This window comes from Fulmarus glacialis, unplaced genomic scaffold (genome assembly GCF_000690835.1).
Source record: "Fulmarus glacialis isolate BGI_N327 unplaced genomic scaffold, ASM69083v1 scaffold16104, whole genome shotgun sequence".
NCBI classification, from domain to species: domain Eukaryota; kingdom Metazoa; phylum Chordata; class Aves; order Procellariiformes; family Procellariidae; genus Fulmarus; species Fulmarus glacialis.
Genome location: NW_009208830.1, coordinates 10,874 through 21,464, shown reverse-complemented (window position 1 = coordinate 21,464; position 10,591 = coordinate 10,874). Strand labels below are relative to the sequence as shown.

The window sequence follows — 10,591 nt, the reverse complement described above, 5'->3', positions numbered from 1 at the left end:
CCCCGCCCCGAGATGCATAATGTCATCAGGCTCTGTGTTAACAAACTGCAGAATAAAAGCACCACGACTTCTAATCTGGTGCTGATTAGCTCCAGATAGTATTTAGGGGAACTAAATAATTTCCTACATCTGTTTTCTTCCCACTGGCTGAACTAAAAGCATCAGCGACTCCATTGTGTCCGTGCAGGGTCCTGATGCCTGTAGATCCCTGCCGAGAAGGGTTTTGTTGTCTGTTCCTTGCACTGTTAGTTTGCCTCTCGAACTAATGGGCCAGACAAAAACCCCTCAGGATGCAGTTCAGGTCGGGAGTTGCTGACAAGATGATGTCCTGTGTTGAATCACTACATGGTTTCTACTTCAAAAAATAGCAAAATAGTCTTTTGAGTCGTCTGTTACGTGTGTGTCCCCAGCAGTGGAGAGCTGTCTGAACACCGTGGAGTGAGCAGAGCACAGAGAAAGCTTAATGGACAGTTGCTTGGGTGAAGTGTGCTTTGTACAAGCCCTAACTAAATTCCAGCTGATAGGTCACCTGTGCAGTTGTAATTGTCTTTGATTTGTTAATTCAGTTACATCTGTGCACTGGAAGGAAGTAGCATATGCAAGGATACGTAGCATATATAAGAGCGCAGAGGTTTGGTTCCCTGTGGCCTTCCAGCAGTCAGGATTCACAGACGATTGTGAATCCTGTCTGGTTTTTGTTTTCAAGGCTGACTATCAGGAAACATAAGTATTTTCTTTAAAATTGGTCCAATCGAGGTTTGAGACAAAAATAACAGATCCCTTATTAATGTTCTTTAAAGATGGATTCATTTCAAAGTGGAGATTCACCTTCATATTATTGGATTTGAATTAGCAAAATTTCCTTTTTAACATAAAGTTATAAAGCTACTTACTGATAAGTTACGATGGCTTTTCAGAAACTTCGGCATGCACAGATTAAATCAGTCTATAAATAAATTTCCGTGATGCCCCGTGCACTTTCTAAGACCTAATGAAGTCTAATCATTAAGTGAATTTAATAGTAAATAGTTACCTTTAGTATGTTTTTCAGAATTACAGAACACATTTTAATGACCATGATTTAAATTATGCACATTGACATAAAATGCTTAGGCATCTAATATTAGAGATAGTGCCAAAGATTAAAGGAAGATAATTCCATGTTTTAAGGAAGATAATTCCATGTTTTCACATCATTTATATTCATTTTCATTGCCTCTGGTGTTTTATCTATCAGTTTGTGTTATGAAGCACCAATAAATGCTTTTGAAGATTAAAAACGAACAAGAAAAGATGTTTGTTAGCGGTAACATGAGACTTGCTAGCAAGTTCATTACCGATTAATATAGAGCATCTAGTTTTTCAGCATGTATTTGGCAACTAGCTTGTTTTCCAGCAAGCAATCAAGAGAAAACAACATCATAAACTTGCATACTGATGATTATTTCTCATACTGCTTACTGCAGTCCTAATGCAAAGAATAAATTAATTTAATCACACTTTCTGCAATATGAATAAGTTGAACAGTTTTCACTCACTCCATCAAAGTTGAACTTGACTTATGGGAAATAGTTAACAGGAAAATTTAATGCAAGTTTGGTTTTTAAATTCATAGGTTAAACTTCAAGATAAACAAAAAACTGATAGATGTTCCATATTGAAGTATTTGAGCAAGTTCTGCCCTTGCATTCCATTAAAACATTGTGTTATTGTTTGAGAAGAATTTTGCTGTGTAGAAATTTTTTCTTTTCTGTTCTTTCCTGTCTACATCTTCCTTCCTGACTCTCAACTGTTTTATTTTTTTCCTGTGCTTTTCTGTTCAAATACATGCTTCAATGTATATGGCTCTTGCTTACAGGAAGAAGAGGTGGAGAAGTTTGGGGTAAGTGTAGAGATGAATGCAACTAAGATAAATAAAGATTACGCAACTCTTAACATACTGCATCCTCCTCGTTAGTGCATGCATCTGAAATACAGCATGCATTTTATTAACCCTGCAATACATACTTTTTGGAAGACAGGAATAAGGAGTTACAGCCAACGTTATACTGCAGCTATAAAAATTCTGAGTTGCTTTTGTGTACTAGATAAGTTGTTTGAGTTTTGGCTTTATGCATAAAGAAAACCCTGCTGTGCAGTTATATTGGAAGGCAAACTATTTTGGGAAATAAATAACTTGCTTTTTAACATGTAACAGAAAAGTTGAAGCCATTCTGCATTTTAAACTATAAGGACACTTTGAATTGTGATAATGATATAGTAATTTCCCCCCTGAAGTTTGAGTTCAAGCTTCAAAGTATTTATTTTTAGTATGTATTTGAAATGTATCTCACATTTCATACACCAAAATCCTCATTGATTTCACTGGGAGTCTTGATTGTGCAAGGACTGAATAATGGAATGACTACAAATGAGAGTACTAAGACTGGCTAGTGAAATTCCTGACTGACGCATGGCAGTGATTTTAAGATGAGATTTAAGATGAAATTAAGATGACAATTTAAGATTGTAGCCATATCTTATGTGTTCTTATGTGTCTTTTTGCCCATAAACTGTTATCTGTGTACCTAAGCCTATGTGCCTTTGCACTTTGAAACTCTGCTGCTTTGCATACTGTGGGCATCTGGTTTAAAGCCAGCTATACATTGGGTATGTCGACATTTTGCATAGAGGTTGGAGGCAGGAGTGCTCATGGTGCTTTGTTCTCCCTACAATTGCTTTGCAAGTCGCAGAGGAAGCCTGGCATGGCAACACGATTTATCAGCAAAGAGTATCCTGGCACTTCTATGCAGAGAACAGATTTACCGCCACCACCAGTGGTGGGGACGGTGCCAGGACTTGTGCTAGACAAACTGGGGAGAGCAGGTTTGGATACCGGTCCCTGTTGGGAAATCAGCAAAGTGTGGATGCCCTTGGTGCAGGAGAGCTCAGCTGGCAGCATTAGGTGGTCAATAATCAACTGCTCATGGTGCAGCTCCTGAGGAGAAAAACCTAGGACCCAACTGGAGCCACTGTAATTTCTAACCCTTGGGATTACTGTGAACACAAGTGAATAAGGAAAAACAATTTTTAAAGGAAATTCAATTAAATTGCCTTAAAAAGTCAGACTTAAAAACAGTGTGTGCATAAGCAATAAAATATTTATATAATTAAAAATAAACATAGTGTAGTTTCCCGTTTCGTTGTATAATAGATAGTAGCTTTGTTCTTATCTGTAGGAGATAGGAGTGCCCCCTTGGTTTGAATAGGTGTGAACAGTCCATCATGCCTTTTGCTGCTCTTTGCCTATAATCGCATTACTTTTTTATTTAATTAAGCTATAAATTACTGCCATTTTTTAAGCTTATATTTTCTCTTTGATCTATTTATTTAACGACTTTGAAAATATTGCAGTCAGCTGTTTCCCACTGTTTCTTATTTTTCTAAGCTCAGTGTGCTGGATTCCTTAGACTTCCTGAAACAGTATGTTTCATTCTGACTCTTTTAGCCATTATGGCTCTTCTGTGCTGGAAATTGTTTATTCTGCCACTTGTGATAGTGTAAATGCACCCAAGATCTCGATAAATGTATTTACAAATAATTCAGCCTTTTAAAATAAAGTTATTCCTCTGAATGTTTAAAAAAAAACAACAAACAAACAACTTTATTGACACTTTCCATTAGAATTTACATGTTACGTATACTGTGATCTCCATTTATTAAAAAACGGGTTAGGACTAGCGTGAATAGGAGTGACTGTCAGGGAGGGTAGCTGATGTACGTGAACCATTTGGGGATTATTTATTTTTGCTTCAGTTGCTGATAGAATTGGCGGCTCAAAATTAGGAGCATTGAGGAGCATCATCTTTCATAGATGCAAGTTTGTACAAGTCTGGGCATATATATATTATCACCGCCTTCCTGACCTTTGTTGGGATACCTTTTTTTAATGAGCTGCTCTTCTGTGAATGTGTTTACTTAATTGGAGAAAGAAGTTAAGTGCGTAATATAATGTACTTTGCATATTTAACATAATTTTTCCCCTTATTTAAACATTGTCAGAAGCTTAGTTTTCTAAGAGGATTACATTAGTCACTCACTTCTGTACTCAGCTGAATTGCAAGAAGTTTCTTTTGTAAGCCTAATGCAAACAGTGGGTACCAAATGCTTTAAATTGAACGAAGTTATCAAGTTTGTCCGCTCTTACAATCGGCAGTTAAAATAGCGTGGGTTTTGCAGAACAAGACTGCGATTCATTAGCAGAGCTAAATGGGTACTTTACGCAAGCATTGCGCCTCATTCTTGCTAGTTCCACACTTCTATATGCAATCCTTTTCTAGACTCAAATTGCTGCTATCAGTTTACAGAATATTTTAAGACAAGTGTTTTAATGCTGTTCATCTTTTTAACTCATTTGCATCAGCATGCACTAGCCCTAACTGAAGATTATTGGTATTAATCTGCTTTGGCGTGTGCTACTGTAGCTCCTCATTGCTGTGGAGAACTAAAAATTTACCGCTTTGCTCTTTTCTTTTATAGATCTCTGAGCCAGGGCAGCACAAACTCGAACATGCTGGATGTACAGGGAGGTGCTCACAAAAAACGTGCCCGACGCAGCTCACTTCTGAATGCCAAGAAGCTGTACGAGGATGCCCAGATGGCGAGAAAGGTGAAGCAGTACTTGTCCAACCTGAATGTAGAGACAGACGAAGAAAAGATCCAAATATTGTCACTGCAGTGTGAGCCTGCATATAGCACTCGTAAGTACAGTGATCCAGAACGGTGGCATGATCTATTTATAAAAATCTTGTTCCTTCCCTAGAAATACTCATTTAAGATCTTTCTCTTCTCCCTTCAAGAAAAAATACTCTAGTAAGTGCTTGTTTGTCAATTCATGTACTAACAATTTCAGCAAGCCAGCATTTATCTTCTGATCCTGGTTGAGCTCAGAAAACTTCAGTGATGTTTTCTATTTTGACCTTAGTTCTTAAACTGTGTGTCTTTTCATCAGTCTGGAAGGAAATTCAATAGTACATTAGCTCTATTCTTGCCCTGCTGTCCTTGTACAGAATTAGGAAGGATAAAAGTAATGTTTACCATATGAACAGCAAGAAAATGAAAAGAGACAAAATCAATATGGAAACTGCAATGGATTAAAGCTTAGAATAAACCAAGATTGTTGAGAAGGAGAAGTTAGGTCAATATTGACTGATGGGATTGACGTGGCTTGACAGTCAAAAATTGAGGGCTACAGCAGGACAGTTTTCATAATTTGAACTCCTGTGCAACTGTCTAACTAAACAAACTGTTATCTGACCTGCTGTCTTACACAGTTCAGTAAATTCTTATTTAAAAATGAGAAACGGTAATTGCATTTTATTTTGATCCTTAGAAATTTTCACTTGCTTGAAAGGTAGGTTTGTTTCAAAATGGAAGAGTAGCAACCTTGCTAATCAAAATAATGTTTCATGCTTGTCTGTTGTCCAAATGCAGCATTTTAAGACTTTTTTGTCCTCAAATACCGTTTTGTCTCTGAGGTAAGTTAAAGACACGACTAGGAGATGGCATCTTGAAGATGAAATTTTAAGCCCTTTCCATTATTCAGTATGAGAATGCAAATCCTTGTTATTTTGTAAGGTGCCTTCCTATGCAATTTTTTTAACATTTCCTTTTAAATAGCACTGATATAGGAATCCTGGAAATGGCCATATTTGACTCCTTTTTTAAAAATGCTAAATTCTGTGAGTTCACACTGGCCTTGTGCCTGAGGTTGCCAGAAATCACAGGTAGCTCTGAATAGAAGTATGCATGGCATCGTACATTGCTGGTAGAGGTGCTCTGCCTGTGCTGTGTTCAGCCAGGTATGTAATAGCACAGAATGTTTCTACGTAGAGGTAACGCCGTTGTGGGTTTTACGCTTTACGCCCCTGCCGAAACTATAAATCAAAGTATGTCAGGATGAACTCTTCATCTATGTGCAAACATAACAGGTGGCCATGCTAGGCCCAGGAGATAAACATAAATGTTATGAGGTTGTTTTTCAATTGTTTTAAATAAATAATTTAAAATCCTGTTTGCACAGTGCTAGCCGTAGATATTTGGAAATAAAAATAGGGAATATATACTGACTGTTTTACTCCATGTAGTTAAGCAAATCAAGTCCTTTTTTTCTTAAACGTCAAAAAAGGAAAATGAAGATTAAGTGGATATACAACTAAATATATAGTAGAGTGGCATGTTATTAAAGTACCTATTTTTAAAAATTGCCCTCCCCTCCCCCCCCCAAAAAAAAACCCAAAACCAAACACCAAACCAAAAACTACAGGTAATTGATCTGGTTGAGATTATACTCATAGTTTGCAGAGCTAGCAGAAGGATGGGGGGGCGATGCGGAGCATGAGGGAACTGCCAGCCCCCTCGTGGTTTTTGTTCCGGTGGAGTGGGAGCGCTGAACCACTCCTGGGGGAGTTCCTCTGCACTTGGTGCATTTACCCACACTTAAATTTTGACCAAGCAGCTTTGAATCAGGGAGCCTGGTACGTGGTTTTGCACATTGGTTTTGTGCAGATAGGTTTTTTTATTTTGCACATATCCAGAAAAGTAGGAGGTACAGTTCCCCAGTCTCTTGTCTCAGTAGTAAGATTCTCCTGGCCTTGCTTGCAGAAGGAATGAGCAGCAGTAATGCTGCAATCCAGACTTTTCCAAGGGAATTTAAGGAGAAGTTGGATGGCCTTAACTTCAAAGTTTATTAATTGCTGTGTGATTAAAGTAGAAGCCGAATCGGTGCCTTGTGTTGTAAATCGATTGTGCCACCTAGTGAAAGGTTTGATGCCAATTGCAAAACAACCGTTCCTTCTTCCCTTCGGTGGCATTACATAATTTTGAAGGAGATGCTGTTATGCTTTTGCACCTTATGTACAAACATCTAAAATACAGACTTTAATTGTGGTAGAAAAAAATCACATTTTTTGTCTTTTGATAAAGTACCTCTATGACACTTCAAAGAGTTTAGTTTTTTTAACGCCATTTCATGTAACAGTCTCTTCAGTGTAACGAGATGGGTGTGTTTGGAATAGAAATGGTTTCAAATACGTTTATCTGCTTCATACCGTGGTTGCTTTGTCTGGATGGTTGTACTCAGAATGACTGTAATAGTCCTGCAATTCAAAGTGCAAGTTATTTATACGCAATTTTTCCATAACAGTGACAAAGAATTTAAGTGAGAGAAGAGGAGCGAAATCCTCAGAAATGTCTCCAGTACCCATGAGATCAATTGGCCAAACCACTAAAGCCCATCAGCATCAACAAAACAGGATGAGTCAAGTTCTTCAGGTTCCAACTGTGAATTTATACCCCAGTAGGAAAAAGGGACTGGCAAAGGATCATGTCACATTCAGTGAGTATCTTCGGTTCACCTGTCTGGAGAGTTTTATAGATTAAGTAAAGAAGAGGGAGGAGCTGTTTGTAGCTGGGTGGATTATTTGAGATACCATTGTGCTTCATTTACTTCATTCACTTTGAAATAGCTGAAGCATATTACTGTGTTTTAAGAGAGCCGTTAACTTATTCATTTGCACAATCTTTAATAACTTTTCTTAAAACAGCTAATGGTAAGGTGCTATCTCCAAATATACTCTTGCTTTGTCACTTTCCTTTTTTTTTTTTTTTTTTCCCCCCCCCCTTCCTTGAACTAAAGAACATGTTCTAACTAAAGTGGTCTTAATATCTCTCTCGAACAGGTCAGATGTACTGTTAAGTCTTTTACTGTGTATTTCTGCATTCTAAAGGGATCTTGCACAAATGGAGTAGAACAACATTGCTTGTTTCTTTTCATGGCAAAATGAAGTATAATGTATTTAGGTGAAATCATTGAAACAAATCACAGACATTTAATACTTTAAGCTCTGTTGTAATGTTACAACAACATTATTGTCAAATGGAGCAACATATGTTATTAGTTGCTCCTAGTGAGCATCAGGTTTTTTTCTGTCTCTAAATTTGCTAGTTGCAAAACAGTGTTATGTATTAAAATGTTGTATCATTTGAAAGCTGCAATTGTGGGTTATTTAAATAAAGTTAGTTGCAGTCAGTAAATGATATGAAATGATTCTATGATATATCAAACGTCAATATCCATTAAAATAGCTTCAGAAAATAGTATTTTGCAGCATATGAAATAGTGTTTCCAGTTAGTATTTATTTCAAGTCTCCTCTTAAAAGCCTGTGCAACTTGATATGTTCTAGAAACTTTGCTGAGAGGGGTTTCTTCATTCCTATGTGTTAAGTGTTCAGTGTTGATCTGACAAGCTATTGAGAACTTACATTTTAACTCCTCAGCACTGTGTCCTCTGCAAGGTGATCTAATAGAGAACAAGATATACCAAATCATCAGTTTGTGAAGTACCGTGGTACACTGGTTTTGCTAAACTTGCGAAGTTGTGTATAGTGCCCGTGAGTGCTGATTTGAGAACTCCTGGTTGTGAAGATCTTGAACTGACTTGATGGCTGTGACGCAAATTGTTTTTAACACTGTCCCAACGGTGTCATGGGCAAGGGTTTCCTCCAAGCTTTTATAGAGCTTTTAGTCCTTAGTCAAAACCACGGCTAGTGTATCTGTTGCAGTGGTTCCGTTATGACCGGGGTGTTTCAACACATTTCAGATGAGCAGCCAGCAGTAGCAGTGGCCACTGCTGATCTGATCTAAATTTGAAATGGAGACTGCCTCCACATGCAGAATTCATCTGAGCATCTGCTCCTCTCTTCGCTGAATACTCCAGTGATTGTTCAACATTTGTAGTTTAAACAGGTATCACTAACTCGAAAGAAGAACAATATGCAGTAAATGATTCTGTTGTTTTCGTAGGTACAGGCTCCCCACAGAAATCATTAAGCTTGTCTGAGGAAGTAAATAGTAAGAAACAAACAGATGACACTATGTCCATGGCATCTTCTTTGCACTCCAGCCCACCTGCTTCTCCTCAGGGCTCTCCACGCAAAGGTACGTGTGCTGCGTGATTGTTCACAGTGCGCATGTCAGCATCCGTCTCGGGAACTCCTGCCTGTGTTGTACTAAAACCAGGGTGGGCAGTGGCAGGAATGTTTGTTGGTAATGACGTGTAAGAGAAATAGTAGTTCAGAATATTCATGTCAAGAATAGAATCATGTCTCTCTATGAATAGACATCGTTTTCCAATGTATTTATATAAAGTCACCTACTGTTTAAAAATAGGAACAATTTAAGTGCTTCTGACAGAATTCTTAATAGACCTTGGGAAAAGTGCTGATGCCCCCCAGTGTATCAGTTCAGATTTAGGTGGCCAGTTATATGAATGGGATTTGCAAACCTGGGGATTTCTTGAAGACAACAGTGTTCCACAGAAACTGCAGCTGTTGAGACATCTTATGTTTTTGCCTGAGGTGGCTGGAATATCAGGTGATTAGATGGAGCTGGAGATAAAATGGTGTCATAGTTCTCCAGAACAGATGGGTTTGATAGCTGCAAAAGTAGTGCATCCATCTAAATCCTCGAGTGGCTATTCACATTTTTTGTTTTTGTGCACAGGGCTTTGTATACATCCCTGTCTATCATGATGCCCCGAGAATCCCTTTATTTTTGATGTCTTCATCTTAAAAGACCCGCATCACTTCATCATTAGTCACCCTTGGATGGGAATTCATTTGAAATCTCTTAACACCGCTTTGTAGTCAGCCGGTGTGGTCACTGTTGAACGGTGTAAGGCATTTCTCCCTCCCTTCTGCGCTGCTTTTGACTCACTGACAGCCCAAAGCTACTGGATTAGCATGGCATGGCATGGTGACTTACTGCATCTTCTCACCCTTTTCAGTGGGAGATCATGCTAGTTCGTCCACTTCTGCCTTCACAAGATACTGTTTCCTTTAGGAGAATGCCACTTATTTTGCTTAAACACAGTATAAGAAGCTTAATTACTTGGGTTGTCAAACCTAGCTCCACTGGGATTTTTGAGCATCGCTTATAAACATGTTATTTTTGTTAACTTTCATCTGGTTCTTTGAAAATAATATTTTGTTTCTTCATTAATTCAACTTGCTTTCAGCATATTTTTAGCACTGATCTAATTTGATTGAGGTGATCCATACCCTGTTTTATATGTAGTGCTAATAGCTCATTGAACTAAAATTAGGTGCTTCACAGACAGCTGAAAGACATAATTTTAGGCATGAACACATTCCACTTAATCTTAGATTTCATTTTCTTTTGAGCTATACCCAAGTGATATGTAAATAGGATTGAAGAAAAAATGTTTTAAAATCAGGATGTTATTTTTGCTGTTATTTATCTCGTCACTTATCGAGATCTGCCTGTGTGTACTTTGTTGTAGTTGGTAACATCCAAAGGTCGGATAACTGCAGTCAGATGAATCTCTCTGGCTCTTCCTCATCACTCGCCAGTGAAACCAGCAACAAGAACAGTGGACAGCGCAGCTACGGAATAGGTGGGGCTTATTTACAAAAGAAAATTCGGATGATTTTGAAAGCAAGAGACAGTTCTGACATAAGTGAAAAGGGAGAAAGAGAGGATGAGAGCGAAAAGGCAGAAGCTGAGCGTGAGCGCAGGAAAATGAAGGGACCT

At 38.1% G+C, this 10,591-nt stretch overlaps 1 protein-coding gene across 1 annotated transcript in view; it reads left to right on the top strand.

The window, feature by feature from the left end:
• The first annotated feature begins 1,841 nt into the window (after positions 1-1,841).
• Positions 1,842-10,591, top strand: part of LOC104075965 (rap guanine nucleotide exchange factor 6-like) — a 19,358-nt gene continuing 10,608 nt past the window's right edge. Inside the window, exons 1-5 of the mRNA XM_009576644.1 lie at positions 1,842-1,882; positions 4,519-4,739; positions 7,184-7,375; positions 8,843-8,977; positions 10,341-10,454. Of these exons, the coding sequence (XP_009574939.1) occupies positions 1,842-1,882; positions 4,519-4,739; positions 7,184-7,375; positions 8,843-8,977; positions 10,341-10,454 (703 nt within the window). The remainder of the gene's footprint in view (positions 1,883-4,518; positions 4,740-7,183; positions 7,376-8,842; positions 8,978-10,340; positions 10,455-10,591) is intronic.